Source organism: Artemia sp. Qi Xiang Cuo, chromosome 19, assembly GCF_049724085.1.
Source record: "Artemia sp. Qi Xiang Cuo chromosome 19, ASM4972408v1, whole genome shotgun sequence".
Taxonomy (NCBI): domain Eukaryota; kingdom Metazoa; phylum Arthropoda; class Branchiopoda; order Anostraca; family Artemiidae; genus Artemia; species Artemia sp. Qi Xiang Cuo.
In genome coordinates, this window is record NC_142812.1 from 60,304,137 (window position 1) to 60,324,997 (window position 20,861).

A 20,861-nucleotide genomic window follows, 5' to 3' on the forward strand; every position below is an offset into this window, starting at 1 on the left:
GATCCAATTATTTTTTTGACTTGTAAACAGATTATAAAAATATTGTAATTTTTTTTACATTTTATCTAGTTGGAAAATACATATTTTTTTTAGAATTTTTTTTTATATAAAACAAAAAATTTAAGGTTCTTAAACGATTAAAAGTTGTTAAATATTTGTTAAAAACAAACATGAGTTGAAAGTTCATGAGTAAGATATATATAACTTTACAAAGAATTTTATGTAAGTTTTAAGCTTACAGATTGCAAAACACTGTTCTTGGAATATCTATATAGTATATAGTTTTTTTTTTGTAAAAAAAAAACTTTAAATTTATATCATATGATTATCCCATCAAAACCTACTAGTGATTATGAAAAAAAAAAAAATCAACAAATACATAAAAAGTAGTGACTAAACTGGGCACCGATTAAAAGTACTGTTTACCTCGCAGACAAAATCCCATTTGGGGTTAACAGTGTTGGTGATGGTCTTGGTACGGAACTCTTGTGACCCGACATTGATCACAGCGTAAGGATCAGACTTGCCTCTGCCCAACATCCCAACATCCATCTTCATTAAATCTTTCGCTTCAATTAGTCGCACCCTCAACACTCCCTGCAAATAAAAATTTGTCATAACTTTTTTCTCATTCTCAACAAAATCAAAACTTCGCCATTAAAAATGAGATCGAAACTTCGCTATTTGAAAATGAGATCGAAACTTCACCATTCAAAAATGGGATCGAAAATACGCCATTCAAAAATAAGATCGAAAAATTGCCATTCGAAAATGAGACCAAAACTTCGCCTTTCAAAAATGTGATCAAAACTTTGTCATTTAAAAATAAGATCGAAACTTCGCCATTCAGAAATGAGATCGAAACTTCACCATTCAAAAATGAGATCACAACTTCGCCATTCAAAAATGAGATTGAAACTTTGCCATTCAAAAATGAGACCGAAACTACGCCATTCAAAAATGGGATCGAAAATACGCCATTCGAAAATGAGATCGAAAAATTGCCATTCGAAAATGAGACCAAAACTTCGTCTTTCAAAAATGTGATCAAAACTTTGTCATTTAAAAATAAGATCGAAACTTCGCCATTCAAAAATGAGATCAAAACTTCGCCATTCAAAAATGAGATTGAAACTACACCATTCAAAAATGAGATTCAAACTTTGCCATTCAAAAATGACACCGAAACTCCGCCATTCAAAAATGAGATCGAAACTTCGCCTTTCAAAAATGAGATGGAAACTTCGGCATTCAAAAATGAGATCGAACTTAACCATTCAAAAATGAGATCAAAACTTCGCCATTCAAAAATGAGATCGAAACTTCGCTATTTGAAAATAAGATCAAAACTTCACCATTCAAAGATGAGACCAAAACATTGCCTTTCAAAAATGAGATAAAAACTTTGCCATTTAAAAATGATGTCGAACCTTCGCCATTCAAAAATGAGACCGAAACTACGCCATTCAAAAATGGGATCGAAAATACGCCATTCAAAAATGAGATCGAAAAATTGCCATTCGAAAATGAGACCACAACTTCGCCTTTCAAAAATGTGATCTAAACTTTGTCATTTAAAAATAAGATCGAAACTTCGCCATTCAAAAATGAGATCGAAACTTCACCATTCAAAAATGAGATCGAAACTTCGCCTTTCAAAAATGAGATGGAAACTTCGGCATTCAAAAATGAGATCGAACTTAACCATTCGAAAATGATATTGAAACTACGCCATTCAAACATGACATCGAAACTCGGTCATTCAAAATGAGATCGAAACTTTGACATTCAAAAATGAGATCGAAACTTAGCCATTCAAAAATGATATCAAAACTTCGCCATTCAATTTAGAATAGATTATTTACAGAGCAAATCGAGCAGCTGCATGAAAATCAGATTACCCAACGTTGAGACAAAACAGGGTAAACTTGCCAAAATTACAACTTTGGAAACATTCATTTACTAACAAGCCCCCCTACCCCTATAATCGAATCCTTAATCCGTTTTCACGCATACAATATTTTAATGTCAATTTTACACCATAAAATTTTGTCAAAATGAATACATTCCTAATATTTCACTTTTGAACCAACGGAAAAAAGCATAAAATCGGGCTCAAACCCATGACCCTAAGATTGGGCATTCGATGCTGTTGTCAATTTTTAGGGCCAGAACCGGCGGAAGGTCATTACCATATTCATGACAAGTCAAGTGAGAAAAAAAATATTCAGATTTTTTTATGAATACAAGTTGGTCTAAACCTCTAAATTTCTATCAGAGAGTCTAGTAATGTATTTAAAGCCAAACCCCGGCGGGGGGGTGGGGGTCTGGATTGGAACCTCACCCCATAAAAAAATTATCGAACTCGTAAGAAAAAGTAACAAAAATGCACATAAACAAATTTATGATGCGTTTTGTACAGTTTTTTGTAACGCTCCACCCCACCCCCCTCTCCAAACAAAAATTCTGTATACAACCTTCAAAATCCCTTTTGCATATAAGATAATTCAAATAGAATAACTAACTTATCCCTTAGTCTAACTAGCCCTTCGGTATAATGAATTTGCAGACACGGCAAATGTAATCATAAGAAACTGTCTTGTATCATGTTAAATAAAATTCGGTTGGAATCTTAAGTGCTAACCTAACATTCCAAGTTATCATAATCAAAAAAGTGAATTTAATATTCTTTTTGAAATTGTGGTAATACAGCATATCACTCCAACCGAAATCAGATTAAAATCAAAATACGTTGACGTGGCTAATCGACGCGTTTCCTTGTCAGAATAGAATTTGATCTTGACAAACAATAATGTATTTATTGAAAAAGGACAGGTTACAATTCGAATATAATAATATTAGTAAATCATGACAAACAGTTACTCTTGTGTAGTTTGAGGAAGTGGCCAGTTCACCTAGTCAAAGACTAGGTCTAAAATTTCAGCATTTCAAAAAAGAACAAGAAAAAATTTCATAGACTCTAATGAGATTAACATGTTTAGAAAAAGGGGGAGAGTCCTTGAAAAAGAAGTTAATTTTGGATAAATCCTGCTAAAACTTCAAAAGAAGAAATTATGTCGGAGATTGAAAGGGAGCTTTACAAGCTTCCACAGGGTATAAGTAATGTTAATGATCTCAGACTGAGATTGAAAAATATTTTAACAAATTTTGGTGATTTTAAGGGGGAAAACGTGAAATTTTTAAAAAGACAATTCTTCTGTAAGTATCCGTTCCGAGATTCTTTTGAGGTTTATTTTTATTGTTTTAATTTACAGCTGATTCATGAATAGAATTATAATTTTGATTTATCTTAATAGTAAGAGTCTACAGCAAAACCAACCTTATAGGAAGTTAAAAAGAAGCTTCAAATTCCTCGAAGATGGCAGCAGATTGGAGCAAAAAGTACGTCACTATAATCATCATGGCCAGCAACCCTGAATTATCGGTTTCACCCCCCCCCCCATTTTAAAAGTCGGAGAAAATCATATTTTAACTAGTACCGACGTAAATAGCGACCGGATGTACCGGATGCTAGGACTGTTAAAAAAACACAGTTTTAATGGTCGTGTTTTAATGTATGTTTCTCTTTTATATTTTCATTTGTATTATCCTGAGGACGGCCCTTGGACATAGGGTCAAAATGCTCATTTAAAGTTTGGAATTCTATTGTCTTACGGAAAAAATTTCCTATTGTTCCACTTGTTATGTGTTGTTTAGTTACTACCAGTTGGTGAATCTTTTCAAATTTTGTCAAAAAAGCAAACAAAAATAATAGAAGAACCCGTTAAATTAATCAACACAGAAATCATACAGAATTTACCAATAAATTTCCCATAAAGATATCAACTATTTCCAGTTTAGAAATAGCTCTTCAAAGGCTTTGTAGAGGCTTAATAATGGGAAAGAGTTTGGATTCCACTTTTAGCAAACATTTATGTAGAATATATAGAAAAATTAACTATAGAATTATATTCTTTTAAACCAAAAGTTTTCAAAAGATACGTGGCCTGTTTTTTTTTATTATTATGTGGAATTGAAAATTAGGTTTTTTTGGAGCGTTTAAATCACTTTGAAGGGGAGGGGGGTGGTTTTACAATAGAAAAGGAAACAGAAAATAAGTTACCATTTTTAGAAATGTAAAATCTCAGAAATAATAATGAATAACTTTTTTCAATATATCGTAAACCGACGAATAGTACTAACCGCTGTTTATCCTCGAATCATATTATTCAAGTTAAATGGAGGGGTGGGGTGGGGGGGGGGGTAATTATTTCATTAGTTGGCAGGAAATTCTAATACTGGACTCACTCGTCAATAATTGTACATATTTATTTGCTTTAGTTCATTATTCTTTTTATTCGTTTTGTTTTTAAAGTTTTTTTTTCTTTAATAGTTGGATATTTCAGTGTGATGGGTTTTAGTTTGACTCTGTGATATTTCGAATCAACGTATAAATTTGTATGACGATGGCTATGGCTGTGATTTTTATATAATCAAATGCTTTATATTTTATCAAACAGTTCGTGGTAACGAACTGTAAGTAAGGAGCGACCCGGCTGAATGGTAACCGAAACTCTAGAAAACGGTATTTTGATACAAATAGATACATCAAAAGAATCAAATTTTAATGCTGATTTCAAATATATAAGTTTCATCAAGTTTAATGCTACCTATCAAAAGTTAGGCGCCTGAGAAAATTTGGCTGATTTTCGAAAAAGGGGGGAAAGACCCCTAAAAGTTATAGAACCTTAATGAAAATCACACCATCATATTCAGCGTATCAGAGAACCCTAATGTAGAGGTTTAAAGCTCCCATCTAAAAAAATTTGTAATTTTGCATTTTTTGCCAGAATAAAGATCACGGGTGCGTGTTTATTTGTTTGTTTGTTTGTTTTTTTTTTTTTTTTTTTTTTCCCAGGGGGGTTCGTATATAACAAGTTTTACTATAAAATAGGGTGATGGCTCATTAGAATTGAAATTTAAATCTATATTGCTCTTTTTAATTGACAAAAATAAATGGAGGGCAACTATGCCCCCTCCCACGCTCATTTTTTTCCCAAAGTCACCTGATCAAAATTTTGAGATAGCCATTTTGTTTAGCATGTTCGAAAATATTATAAGTATTTCTTTTAGGATGACTTAATCCCCCGAACTTCCCGGGGGAGGGCTGAAAGTTATGAACTTTACCCAATGTTAACATATAGTATTGGTTATTTGGAAGTATACAGACGTTTTCAGGGGAGATTTTTCCTGGTAGTGGGGGGGGGGGGTGGGTCAGGGGTTATGTGGGAGGATATTTACATGAATGAATTTTTAATGGGGGAAGGGACATTGCTATGAAGGGGACCCCGGACTTCCCAGAATTATTTAAAAAAAGATCAGAAATTTAATATAAAAAACAAGTATTTCAACTACAACAGCAGCAACATCGAAACTTTAAACGAACAGAAAATATTACATATATAATTGGGTTCACCCCGTAGTCAATGCCTCGCTCTTTAAGCCAAAAATTTTTTAGTACTTTCATAAGAGCTATTTATTCTAATTAACGGCCTTTGTGATTAAGCGGTCATTTCTAAAGAATTTGAACAAAATTTGAAGTTTCGCTTAAAGAGCAAGGTATTGACTAGTGGGCGAACCCCCTAATAAATGTATTAAAAATATATGAATATATAAGTTCGTTACGTAAGTTAATTCTTAAGTTTCGTATATTTATTACTAATAAAAACGTTCATAAATAAAATTAAACAAGTTTCGAGAAAGCCATTTAAATAAATAAAATTAAATTAATATTAAAATTTTGTTTTAATTATTCATTTACGGTGAGCCAATATCAAAACCTGCATTTATTCAAAAACTTTCAAAAATTAAATAAAAAAACTAGTTTTTTAAACTGAAAGTAAGGAGCGACATTAAAACTTAAAACTAACAGAAATTATTCCGTATATGAAAGAGACTGTCCCCTCCGCAACGCCTCGCTCTTTACGCTAAAGTTTGACTCTGTCTCACAACTTTATTTTTTAAAACATTAAAAAAATTTAGCGTAAAGAGCGAGGCGTTGAGGAGGGGACAGTCTCTTTCATATACAGAATAATTTCTGTTCGTTTTAAGTTTTAATGTCGCTCCTTACTTTCAGTTTAAAAAACTTGTTTTTTTTATTTAATTATGACAAGAAATGACGCTGATGGGCACGACCGTGTAAGGCATTTGATAATAAAATCGTTTATCGCTATCGTTTATGTTCGTTGTTCCTAAGCAACAGAATGTCGTGCCAAACTCCCACAGATACCATTAGAAAGACCGGAAACATTATTATAGATGACAACCTTATCTCCAGAATTTGGTGTTCACGCAATAGGACAATTTCACTTCCAAGTTTCGATTTCTATGGTGTCTCCAAAACCTCCAATGAATAGCGGCCTTTTGAAAATGGCCAAACTAGATAACCACTTTGATTTCGGCACTCTGTGATGTGCTTTTGCCAGCAAGACTCGACATCCTGCACAAGGAATCCTAAACGTCTTGCCCGGAACCTCATAAGTCTAAGCAAGGGGGATAGTATACTGTAATAGGGAACCAGCCATAATGAGATAAGTATGACGGCACTAGACCCTTAAGGTCCAAACCGGCGGTGCTGATCTCCGTTTCTTGGCCCTTCAGCCATGAAGTGCAATGGGGGGCCGGGGGCCAGCCATCCTGTGCTCTAGCACACCGTTTCCGATTACCTTCCTCAGATTTCTCCAGGTACACATTTAGAGCTGTATTAGCTATGCCTAAACTTACAAAGTAAAATCAGTGATTTAATTCCCAAGCCCAAAGAACTGGTCTTGCCAGGGATCTTAACCATGTCCCTTGGAACAAAGAGTTCTAAAACCAGCACAGGTCCACTTAGCCAAGATGGCTCATAATGAGATAGCATAGCAAAAAGGAGGTTAAAGATCCCACCAAATAAAATTTCACCTATTGCAACAAAATCTAGTGCAATTCTGTGTTGTTTATTAAGGTAAAGTCTCGTCGAAGGGCACCGCTCCTGACGGTCATCCTGCATGGCTGTCTTCAGTCATGATTCTGGTTAGGTGAACGCGTGAAAAGTCCATCCTAACGAGTTAGACTATTCTCGTTGAGTTAATTTTTCATGGTGCCCAAGTGCCAAAAATCGGTGATGATCTAGATGGGCCGGAGCTTGCACAAACCTATATTCAACTGGAGGTCTTAGAATCACATCATGGAACGGTATGACGTTTATGACGACGGTGTAGACAATATGACCAAATATTTACATATTTGGAGCCCGACTTTTTAGTAGTTCCAGAAATAATCTCCAGAATCGAGAAATATAAAACAGGTGATATAGATTCATTTATTCAAGTAGGACGAATGGAGTGCATACACAAAACAGTAGGACTTATGATGAATAGGTGCCGATTGTATAGCTAAAAAAGGGGAAAGCATTATTCAGGATGGATTTACGCCTTATAGAACTGATAAAAGAAACAAGAAGTGACGTGAATAAATTCTCCACTACATAGAATTTCTTATAGAAGGAAATTGACCCAGCACAAAATTTAGTAATTTCTTAGGGGCCTTTGAGCGAATGAGCAAATGGTTCATTTCAAAACCACTGTTCAAAACCACAAATGGCCCAATTTGCATTTTATTCAAAATATTATAATTAAAACAGGACGAAATTGGCAAGATCCCAGAACAAAATTTAGTAATTTCCTAAGGACCATTGAACGAATAAGCAAATGGTTCATTTCAAAACCACTGTTCACAACCTCAAATGGCCCAATTTGCATTTTATTCAAAACATTATAACTGAAACAGGACAAAATTGGCAAGATCCCAGAACAAACCTTAGAAATTTCTTAAGGACCTTTGAACGAATGAGCAAATGGTTCATTTCAAAACCACTGTTAAAACCACAAATGGCCCAATTTGCATTTTATTCAAAACATTATAATTAAAATAACACGCATTAAAATAAAATAACATAAATTAACACGGCCGAAACAATATAGAATAACGATAAGAAAAAACAGCTCCGTAGCTACATAATCAGGCAAAAAATATATCTACAAAAGTTGCTCATCTTCCCTTTGAGAAAACCTTAGTGAACGATGCCAGACACGGCCTTTTGGCGTGGCAGCAACGACTTAGTGGCTAATTCAAATAAAGATCAGTGTTACTTACAGCTGGTTCATGCATTTTCAAAGTATCCGCTTTGACACTCTCGTGCATTTGCACTGTTATTTTATTGGGTAGCACCATCATTGCACCAACTTGGTCACTAATTATTTTTCGCATGATATCAGCTAGTCCTGGCATATCAAATACATCAGCAACACCAAGAAGGTTGAAATCAATATCAGGGTTGTTGAGGAAAAACAACTGAAGACCTCCAACGAACGGTGAGGCATCTACTAATGGTTTCATGATGCACCGCATGAGCCCTTTAATCTAAAAAAAAGAAGTCGTATATGTAGAATATCGCAGTTGAAGCAACTTATCTCATTTTTCAAGCCAATAGATTTGGCTAGAAGACCAAATCCGCGTTATTGAAGCCACGGGATGGTAAGTTTCCTATACAGGGGTTTCGGACAAGGCGGTTATAATACTGCAGCCTAATTTTTGTTTTGACTTGACACTATTTTCAGGAGTCACTGGCTATTACATTTCTTAGTATTGGACGTGATCGTCTCTTACTAGGTTGCTAGCTACCGCTGGAACCCGGATTAAAACAAATCAAACTAAAAACCAAAAAAGATTGTATTTAAAACCTAAGCTTTATTGCACATGGCACTTTGCTCCGGCTTGGTTCTCGGGACGCAGTCAATAGAGGGTGGCACCTCGTTATTTTCCTTTTTTGTGTGTATGTGTTGCCATAGAGCCTTGCAGAGAAGGGGCGGGGGTATATGATGATGTATGCTCTTTTACCGTTTACTACTGTTTATTTATACGAGTAAATATCTATCTATATATCTAAGTATAAATAATAAATCAATAAATGGAAATAAAGATTAAAATGCTCAAAAATTGTTATTTTCTGATGAACAGTAAGGTCTACAGTGAAAGGCTATGGAGAAATTACAATAACTTTAGATCGGACTGTCATCTGACCTTAGGACTTGACCTTGTACTCTACGCAACAGGTCTCCAGGACTTGAACCAGGTTAGCTAAATTTGGATTTTTTTTTATTTTTCAGGACAATTTTGAAAGCCCGGATAATTTTGAGCCCTGCAAACCCATCAAATTAAAGCCGAACACCAAAACAAATTTGCATTCAAAAACTTAGCATAAAAATCAAATCATTGAACTGAAATAGAATCTAAAATGCTCAAATAAGCTATTATCATGTGATGAATAGAAAAGTCTAAATGAAAAGCAATGAAGAAACTTATTATAGCTTAATTAAGCTTAATTAATAAACTTAATGAAGACTTTTCCTTCGACTTAGGCCACGAAAAAGGACATGTTTTGCAAAATGGGGAATAAGAGGCACATTTTGTGCATTTCTAAACTACTCAAATTATGTACATTGGCCTTGCCCTAGCTATCAAATAGTCCATGAAAAGCTTAAAAGCAAATTAAGCAGCTTCCATTCAGAAAATTTCCAGTGGCTCCAAATAAACCTACATCTTCAACTGAAATTTAAATCTTTCATGATTAAATTTCCGGTGGCTCCAAATGAACCTACATCTTCAACTGATATTTAAACCTTTCATGATTAAATTTCAGGTGGCTCCAAATAAACCTACATTTTCAACTGAAATTTAAATCTTTCCTTATTAAATTCCAGGTGGCTCCAAATAAACCTACATCTTCAACTGAAATTTAAATCTTTCATAATTAGATTTCAGGTGGCTCCAAATAAACCTACATCTTCAACTGAAATAAAAATATTTCATGGCTGAACTTCAGGTGACTCCAAATAAACCTACATTTTCAACTGAAATTTAAATCTTTCAAGATTAAATTTCCGGTGGCTCCAAATAAACCTACATCTTTAACTGAAATTTAAATCTTTCATGATTAAATTTCAGGTGGCTCCAAATAAACCTACATTTTCAACTGAAATTTAAATCTTTCATGATTAAATTTCAGGTGGCTCCAAATAAACCTACATCTTCAACTGAAAGTTAAATCTTTCATGATTAAATTTCGGGTGGCTCCAAATAAACCTACATCTTCAAGTAAAATTAAAATCTTTCATGATTAAATTTCAGGTGGCTCCAAATAAACCTACATCTTCAACTGAAATTTAAATCTTTCATGATTAAATTTCAGGTGGCTCCAAATAAACCTACATTTTCAACTGATATTTAAATCTTTCAAGATTAAATTCCAGGTGGCTCCAAATGACCCTAAATTTTTAACTGATATTTAATGTTTCATGATCAGATTTCAGGTGGCTCCAAATAAACCTACATTTTCAACTGATACTTAAATCTTTCCTGATCAAATTTCAGGTGGCTCCAAATAAACCTACATTTTCAACTGAAATTTAAATCTTTCATGATTAAATTTCCGGTGGCTCATAATAAACCTACATCTTCAACTGAAATTTAAACCTTTCATGATCAAATTTCAGGTGGCTCCAAATAAACCTACATCTTCAACTGAAATTTAAATCTTTCATGATTAAATTTCAGGTGGCTCCAAATAAACCTAGATCTTCAACTGAAATAAAAATATTTCATGGCTGAACTTCAGGTGACTCCAAATAAACCTACATCTTCAACTGAAATTTAAATCTTTCAAGATTAAATTTCCGGTGGCTCCAAATAAACCTACATATTCAACTGATATTTAAACCTGTCATGATTATATTCCCGGTGGCTCCAAATAAACCTACATCTTCAACTGATATTTAAATCTTTCCTGATTAGATTCCCGGTGGCTCCAAATAAACCTACATCTTCAACTGAAATTTAAATCTTTTATGATTAAATTTCGGGTGGCTCCAAATAAACCTACATCTTCAAGTAAAATTAAAATCTTTCATGATTAAATTTCAGGTGGCTCCAAATAAACCTACATCTTCAACTGAAATTTAAATCTTTCATGATTAAATTTCCGGTGGCTCCAAATAAACCTACATCTTCAACTGATATTTAAATCTTTCATGATTAAATTTCAGGTGGCTCCAAATAAACCTACATCTTCAACTGAACTTTAAATCTTTCATCATTAAATTTCAGGTGTCTCCAAATAAACCTACATCTTCAACTGAAACTTAAATCTTTCATGATTAAATTTCAGGTGGCTCCAAATAAACCTACATCTTCAACTGAAATTTAAATCTTTCATGATTAAATTTCAGGTGGCTCATAATAAACCTACATCTTCAACTGATATTTAAACCTGTCATGATTAAATTTCAGGTGGCTCCAAATAAACCTACATGTTCAACTGAAATTTAAATCTTTCATGATTAAATTTCAGGTGGCTCCAAATAAACCTAGATCTTCAACTGATATTTAAATGTTTCATAATTAAATTTCAGGTGGCTCCAAATAAACCTACATTTTCAACTGAACTTTAAATCTTTCATGATTAAATTTCAGGTGGCTCCAAATAAACCTACATCTTCAACTGAAATTTAAATCTTTCATGATTAACTTTCAGGTGGCTCCAAATAAATCTACATCTTCAACTGAAATTAAAATATTTCATGGTTAAATTTCAGGCGGCTCCAAATAAACCTACATCTTCAACTGAAATTTAAATCTTTCATGATTAAATTTCCGGTGGCTCCAAACAAACCTACATCTTCAACTGAAATTGAAATCTTTCATAATTAAATTTCAGGTAGCTCCAAATAAACCTACATCTTCAACTGAAATTTAACTTTTTCATGATGAAATTTCAGGTGGCTCCAAATATACCTACATCTTCAACGGAAATTAAAGTATTTCATTGATTAAAATTTAAACTCACTTTGAATGATTCTACTCTCTAGGCTAAAAATAAAATAAATAAATAAAATTCAAAGGAAAAAGAAATCGAAAAGTAGAACAATTTAAAAACAAGAATTTTAGTATTTAATAACTAAATATAGAAATCAAATCAAGTAATTGAAACGAAATTTAAAACGTTGAATATTTTGTCTTGAATAGCAAATTCTACATTAAAACTCTACTCAAAAATAGTAAAATTGCCAAATAGCGGCTCTCCAGAAGCAGGAACAAAAGAGAGAACAAAAAGAGAGGTATTTTAGATTGTTAATTTTATGCTCTTTATTTATGATTAACGTTATGTTTGTGGCAAAATAGCCTTGGGATATATAGGCAACCAAACTGAAAAAAATACCTTATACACAGTATATTTATACTACTCAAATTATCATGTTTTCTTCTAGTATTATTCAAATTTGGACTCATCTAAAATAGTGTTTTTAATCCAATATTCAGCACAATCACTTAGGCTGAACTGGATATCTCAAGTCTACCCAGCGTAGCCAGTTTTACAACAGATCGATCAATTGAAAGAACAACGAACAGATATACAAATACGACTATATATATGTCCATCAGGGGGAGGGGCACTGTCAGGGTACCGACTATTATATTGAAAATGTGCATAAAATAAGGGATCATTTTAATTTTTAGTTAATTTTGCATATAGCCTAGTGCTATATAAGGAAACATCAGGGGGTGGAGATTAATTGTCACAAACGTAATTTCAACCATAAAAAAAGAATATCATTAGCAATCTGAAAATACATCACTTTTTGTTCTAGCATGCCTACTTCTGGAGAGCTGCTATTCTACAATTATACCCTAAAAAAATTTATGTGGGCTTAGCCTACAGGTAGAATTTTCGAACAAGAAGACTCGTGTATTTGACTCCTTCAGATGACAGTTTTTTAGCATTCCTTTTTAATTGAAGTATAGAGATCGGTAGATACCAAATAGAAATATATTTTTCAGCATTATATTATGCAATCAATTTAAATTTAATTTGAGTTAAAGTTCTGTTTTGTTCTGTAACTACTTTTCGGAAGGCCAAAATCTTTAGTTCATCTAAAGTCTGATTCCGTCTTAAGTATCGTTTGACCAATATTTAAAACGTTTAAAACACTAAAACTTTTAAATTATTGGACATCCTATATTAAAAAGCCTTCATAGAGGACATCTCAGTCTAAGGGTAGAAACTTCGGTAGTTCGGTAGTTTTTTTTTCTAGTATTTTTCTTTTACTCGTGGCACTGAAATTGGGTAGAAACCAAAGAAGAGCACAAATAAATTAGATTATTGTCAACGGGTTTGTCTGAATAAACCATCGTTAGTCTGGATTACAGTTTTATAACTACTTCTCAGAAAATCGAAACCATTTAGTCGATCTGAAGTATGATCCGACCAATATTTAAAGTTTTAAAAACTAAAAAATTTTTAATTATTGAACTGTCTACATTAAAAAGTCTTCATAGGGGATGTTCTAGTGTGAGGATAGAAAATTCGGTAGCAACACATGGGCTCACGAATTCAAATCCCACTGACAGCAGTTTTAATCTACCGTTTTTCCTTTTACTTGAAGAATTGAAATTAGGTAGAAATCAAAGAAGAGTCCAATTAAATTAGACTACTGTGAATAGAGGAGCTTCATATTGAACGACGACAAAACCTACATATTTTAGTATTATTACCGATTATTTACCGCCTTATCAATTTCTTCGTTGGATAATCATTTCTAACCGGGACTCATCTCAAACTAAGGTAATAATATTAGAGCCGCAACGTCCCTTCAACATCAACCCTTTTCCAATCCTCAAATCCTCCCAGAATGCATGAAGATAATTATTTATGAGGCGTTAATCTGTTCATTTCCATGCAGCTTTAAGTTCGATTAGGGCAAAATTTTGAAGTACCAAGGGCAGTGAAAATGAAATGTGATTGTCAGGGCCAAAAGTTTTTCCTTATTTTGAAAGGAGGGAGGGAACATCCAATGGATTTATTACATAAATTTTATATAAATGGATTTATTATATAAATTTTTAAGCTTAATAGTTGTCAAGCTGAAAATACCTTAACCGTTAATACACAAAATCCTGCCGAGTTCTGAGAACCCCAGTCAAAAGAACGCTTCAACGTGAGATCTTTATTATGAGATCTTTAACTTTATTGAATGGTTAGGGTAAAACCAAGAAATCAAAGCTTTCCCAACCCCAACTCATCCCAACATATACGGACATCATCATTTATGAAGCTTGCCAAAATTAATGTGATCATTTTCTATGTTTCTATGGGAAAATGAAATGAAATCTGAAATGAAATCTGATGAAATGAAATAAAATCTACAGTGGAAAGAAATCTGATTGTTTAATTTTGTTAAGTGGAAATTTACACAACTATATATGTATTAAAAGATTAGAAACAAAATCAAGTGTTCAATTTTTCATGAAAACAGTTCCGTATGCCGTTTTTTTTTGTAGCAGCAGACGCAAAATTTAAAAACGAAACATGGGTGAACAATAAGCAATAAATAATCTAAAAATATATGGTAGGAAATAGATTAAGAAGGTGTAGCTTTACTTTGAAGACTACTTTAGGAAAAAATTAACCAAAGGGTTCTTGTCAAGTAGTTTCCAAGCCGGGTTATTTGCTGAAACCAAGGACAATCTTCAGCAATTTTGAAAATTTACTCAACATCTAAGATAAAATCAAAGAAAGGTAATAAATTTGCATTTGCTGCTGAATATCCTTGGGGTTAAAGTTTTGATCTTTACTTAATACTTTCATTGTTTCAATATGGGAGTTAAAAACCATCCCCAGAATTATCCCTGAATAATCACAACTCAAAAATGTATGAATAATCTCATCTTGACAGACGAAGAGGTTAGACAACTGCTCTACAATAATTGAGACTTTCAGCAACGAGTTTCTAGCACAGAATAGGGTCTGAATTTCATGTTGCCACTTCCACGTCTTCCCTGATTACAGCACCTTCCCAGTATATCTTCCAAATATATTGAAGAGCAGTAAATTTGACCAATTAGCTGGAATTATAGGTGAAGGTTTGCAAAGAAGACATAATTCAGATGTTATCAAAACATCAGTCAAGAGATCATCAGTCAACATCAGTCATCAGTCATCAGTCATCAAACATCAGTCATCAGTCAAGCAATATAATTTGAAGGTTCCTTATAAAAAAACAAGTTGAATCCTGCATATTAATAAAAAGCAGTTCAGTTTATCTGTGCTAGATAAACTAATTGAATAATGGAATGTAATGATAATTTAAATGCTTAAATTAAATAGTTTCAATACTACTACTACTAACAACTCACCGCAGCACCAAGCCGCCTGAGGCCAACGCAGCAACACACGCTCCTCCCCCATTGACATATATTCGAAGCCTTCCTCTTTATACCCCCCCAGGAAGTTCCCATTTCCTTTAAATCTTTCTTTATAACATCCTCCCACCCGAGATGAAGACAACCTGCTTTCCGTTTAGCCCTAAACGGTTGGCCGAAAAGGACAATCTTCGACAATTAGGTAATATTTTTAAAAAAATTTGCAACCCAACTCTTAAACCCAGTTTAATTTTATCAACTGACCCAATTGTGTCCTCCTATCTTAATTGATTCTGACTATATTTTCAGCATTTCAGTATTTGGTTAAATTAATATTATTCTGTTTTGTGACCCACAAAAACAACTGAAGGCTTTGCTAGCCAAATTATTTTGTGTACCCTACTTTAGATGACTATAGAAACCTCTACTTAGTAACAGTAAAATAAGAACAAGACGAAAAAAACTCCTATTTTCAGTTTTTAGTTCTTGTATTGTGCTATCTAGTTTAGGACTTGTAGCTTAGCATGTGTTTTTGGGACTCGAAAAAAAAAAACATTGGCGTTAAAATTTAGCTTTGGCGAACTATAAACTTTGAAAAGCTGGTCTCAAGGACTAGAGCTTGATTAGGTAAACTTTTTTGAAGGGCAGCTTTCAGAGAATATTTAGAGCTGTAACAGGGTGGAAGCAACGTATGGATGGAAGCAGCTGTAACAGGATGGAAGCAGTGAGTTGAGAACGCTTCCTGAGCCCCAATTTAGCTCTATTGTAGTTCGTCCTTGCTAATAGGTTTCATCACATACACTGGCGGATTTAGGGACGGGGGGACCCCCCTACCCCAATATTTTTTCCGGCACCCTCTTATCCTGTTTTTTAGTCTTTTTTAGAATAAATTTGTCAATTATTGGCACCTTCATCACATTTGATGAAGGTGAAGCAAAATCTTGAGGGCCCCCCTCAAGATTTTGCTCATTGGTGCCATTGTCACATTGGGCCACCAATTGGACATGTCACCAATATGACCCAAGATTTTGCTTTAACATGTAATGTTTTTGTAAAACATTTAATTTTGTAAAACAATCCAAGTTCAAACAACAAGTCTTTAACGACAAAAAAGAAAAACAAACAAAAAACAAAACAAGCAATAAAAAACGGGACAAGCATTTCCAGTGTTTCTACTTTCCTGTAAAATGACTTTTCATAATTAACTAATTTTGAAACTAAAATAACTATGTTGTAAAAAAAATTAACAATTAATTTAATATATTCATTAATTAACATGCCCAAGCAATTTTCCGAAGGCTTTTGATTAGACTGCAGAACAATTGCTGAAAGCTTTATTGATCGTAGGCTAGGCATATATAAAGGAAAAGGACACCTTATTCCCTTCCATAACCCACAAAATATGGATATTTGGTACTTGTATGATATAGGGCCAACATCCCAAGTTGTTCATCACTTGACGCATTATAGAAACGGTTTCTTTCACTAGTTTCTTTCAGATAAGCGTAAGACAAGACAAAAAAGGGACAGAATAGATAGGAAATACATAATTTGGGCTATATATTTGCACATTAGGGGCGGGGTACAGTATTTGGACAGTGTGAAATGAGAAAACAATTCTTACTTCATAACATGCAGAATAATTGTAGATAACACATTCTGCATGGAGACCCGCTATACTTCCCACCCCCCTCCTAATGTGCAAATATATAGCCCAAATTTGTTTCTAAAGTATTATATTTTTATCATACCTAGGTATATTTCATTAGGATTAACCTAACTTCCCTTCTTGAGTGGTCGGCGCTATATCGAGTAAGTACCGAATATTTTCGTGAATCCTCCAGCAACTACTGATTCTGTCGATCCAGATTTTGCATATATTTACAAGTTGGGTCACCCTGAAATGCGCCCCAGCACCCGAAATAACTTGCATGTAAATGTGCCAGCCCAGGAAGCTTGAACGTAGCTTATACAGAAGCTACTCAGCCTTACTATCACCGCCTTGTATTTTCCTCTTTTCCAGGAGTTTTTCAGCGCATATATTGTTATATATGCGAAAAAGATACCAAAGAAAAGGAATCAGCCATAATTTCAAAATAGGGTTAAAAAAGAAAAATAAAAAAACTAACTCACTTGGAAATCTTTAATTCCAGCTCTCATGCCCTTGACAACAAATCTGAAATCACAATCACCAGCGTAGCTGTAAAGAAAATCAAAATTACAACATAATCGCGAAAACATCGCAACAACTATAGAAAAAAAGATAAAAAGTCAGCAAAATACAATCGAAAGAAACATTTTTGTCATAGGAGATTTAAATGCATGATAAAATATCAATTTGATCCTTAGATACAGGTTCGGAGAAAGAGAGGGGGGGGGGGGTAATTACTAAAGAGAAAAGTATATTTTTGTCAAATATTTTTTTTTTCTCCAGGATGGGGCTTTCAAATGAGCTTCAGAGAGACGGAATCTTCCCCTACACCTTGGCTTTAATCATTTCTGAGACCTTAAGAATTTATGACAATAATTACACACAATTTATTAGGTAATTTCTATAAATAATTTCTGAGAATGATTTCTAAGATATAATAATCAAAGAAAGCAAACATGAGCTGAAAAAAAATCAGCCAGTGGAAAAATGGAAAATTTCGGATTTTTTTCCTTTTTTCTTTTTCATTATAATAATATGTAACATTATTTTTTGTTCTCCAGGATGGGGCTTTCAGATGAGCTTTAGAGAGACGAAATCTTCCCCTACACCTTGGCGTAAATCATTTCTGAGACCTTAAGAATTCATGACAATAATTATACATAATTTAATAGGAAATTTCTATAAATAATTTCTGAGAATGATTTCTAAGATATAATAATCAAAGAAAGCAAACATGAGCTTAAAAAAAAAATCAGCCAGTGGAAAAATGTAAAATTTCGGATTTTTTCTTCTTTTCTTTTTCATTATAATAATGTGTAACATTATTTTTTTGTTCTCCAGGATGGGGCTTTCAGATGAGCCTTAGAGAGACGAAATCTTCCCCTACACCTTGCCGTAAATCCTTTCTGATACCTTGAGAATTTATGACAATAATTATACGTAATTTAATAGAAAATTTCTATGAATAATTTCTGAGAATGATTTCTAAGATATAATAATCAAAGAAAGCAAACCTGAGCTGAAAAAAAAAAAAAAATCAGCCAGTGGACAAATGCAAAATTTCGGATTTTTTTCATTTTTTCTTTTTCATTATAATAATAAGTAACATTATTTTTTGTTCTCCAGGATGGGGCTTTCAGATGAGCTTTAGAGAGACGAAATCTTCCCCTACACCTTGCCGTAAATCCTTTCTGATACCTTGAGAATTTATGACAATAATTATACGTAATTTAATAGAAAATTTCTATGAATAATTTCTGAGAATGATTTCTAAGATACAATAATCAAAGAAAGCAAACATGAGCTGAAAAAAAAATCAGCCAGTGGACAAATGGAAAATTTCGGATTTTTTTCCTTTTTTCTTTTTCATTATAATAATATGTAACATTATTTTTTGTTCTCCAGGATGGGGCTTTCAGATGAGCTTTAGAGAGACGAAATCTTCCCCTACACCTTGGCGTAAATCATTTCTGAGACCTTAAGAATTCATGACAATAATTATACATAATTTAATAGGAAATTTCTATAAATAATTTCTGAGAATGATTTCTAAGATATAATAATCAAAGAAAGCAAACATGAGCTTAAAAAAAAATCAGCCAGTGGACAAATGGAAAATTTCGGATTTTTTTCCTTTTTTCTTTTTCATTATAATAATATGTAACATTATTTTTTGTTCTCCAGGATGGGGCTTTCAGATGAGCTTTAGAGAGACGAAATCTTCCCCTACACCTTGCCGTAAATCCTTTCTGATACCTTGAGAATTTATGACAATAATTATACGTAATTTAATAGGAAATTTCTATAAATAATTTCTGAGAATGATTTCTAAGATATAATAATCAAAGAAAGCTAACATGAGCTTAAAAAAAAAATCAGCCAGTGGAAAAATGTAAAATTTCGGATTTTTTCTTCTTTTCTTTTTCATTATAATAATGTGTAACATTATTTTTTTGTTCTCCAGGATGGGGCTTTCAGATGAGCCTTAGAGAGACGAAATCTTCCCCTACACCTTGCCGTAAATCCTTTCTGATACCTTGAGAATTTATGACAATAATTATACGTAATTTAATAGAAAATTTCTATGAATAATTTCTGAGAATGATTTCTAAGATATAATAATCAAAGAAAGCAAACATGAGCTGAAAAAAAAATCAGCCAGTGGAAAAATGGAAAATTTCGGATTTTTTTCCTTTTTTCTTTTTCATTATAATAATATGTAAAATTATTTTTTGTTCTCCAGGATGGGGCTTTCAGATGAGCTTTAGAGAGACGAAATCTTCCCCTACACCTTGCCGTAAATCCTTTCTGATACCTTGAGAATTTATGACAATAATTATACGTAATTTAATAGAAAATTTCTATGAATAATTTCTGAGAATGATTTCTAAGATACAATAATCAAAGAAAGCAAACATGAGCTGAAAAAAAATCAGCCAGTGGACAAATGGAAAATTTCGGATTTTTTTTCCTTTTTTCTTTTTCATTATAATAATATGTAACATTATTTTTTGTTCTCCAGGATGGGGCTTTCAGATGAGCTTTAGAGAGACGAAATCTTCCCCTACACCTTGCCGTAAATCATTTCTGATACCTTGAGAATTTATGACAATAATTATACGTAATTTAATAGAAAATTTCTATGAATAATTTCTGAGAATGATTTCTAAGATATAATAATCAAAGAAAGCAAACAAGAGCTGAAAAAAAAATCAGCCAGTGGAAAAATGGAAAATTTCGGATTTTTTCCTTTTTTCTTTTTCATTATAATAATATGTAACATTATTTTTTGTTCTCCAGGATGGGGCTTTCAGATGAGCTTTAGAGAGACGAAATCTTCCCCTACACCTTGGCGTAAATCATTTCTGAGACCTTAAGAATTCATGACAATAATTATACATAATTTAATAGGAAATTTCTATAAATAATTTCTGAGAATGATTTCTAAGATATAATAATCAAAGAAAGCAAACATGAGCTTAAAAAAAAAATAAGCCAGTGGAAAAATGTAAAATTTCGGATTTTTTCTTCTTTTCTTTTTCATTATAATAATGTGTAACATTATTTTTTTGTTCTCCAGGATGGGGCTTTCAGATGAGCCTTAGAGAGACGAAATCTTCCCCTACACCTTGCCGTAAATCCTTTCTGATACCTTGAGAATTTATGACAATAATTATACGTAATTTAATAGAAAATTTCTATGAATAATTTCTGAGAATGATTTCTAAGATATAATAATCAAAGAAAGCAAACAAGAGCTGAAAAAAAAAAAAAAAATCAGCCAGTGGACAAATGGAAAATTTCGGATTTTTTTCATTTTTTCTTTTTCATTATAATAATATGTAACATTATTTTTTGTTCTCCAGGATGGGGCTCTCAGATGAGCCTCAGAGAGACGGAATCTTCCCCTACACCT

General features: G+C 33.0%; 1 protein-coding gene across 6 annotated transcripts in view; it reads right to left on the reverse strand.

Moving 5' to 3' along the window:
* The window catches only part of Esyt2 (extended synaptotagmin-like protein 2), a 234,103-nt gene that overhangs the window by 109,287 nt on the left and 103,955 nt on the right, over window positions 1-20,861 (reverse strand). For all 6 annotated transcript variants that reach the window (XM_089104783.1, XM_089104781.1, XM_089104780.1 and 3 more), the window contains exons 7-9: window positions 17,428-17,494; window positions 8,194-8,460; window positions 427-597 (exon numbers count right to left, since the gene is read on the reverse strand). In XM_089104783.1, the coding sequence (XP_088960909.1) occupies window positions 427-597; window positions 8,194-8,460; window positions 17,428-17,494 (505 nt within the window). The remainder of the gene's footprint in view (window positions 1-426; window positions 598-8,193; window positions 8,461-17,427; window positions 17,495-20,861) is intronic.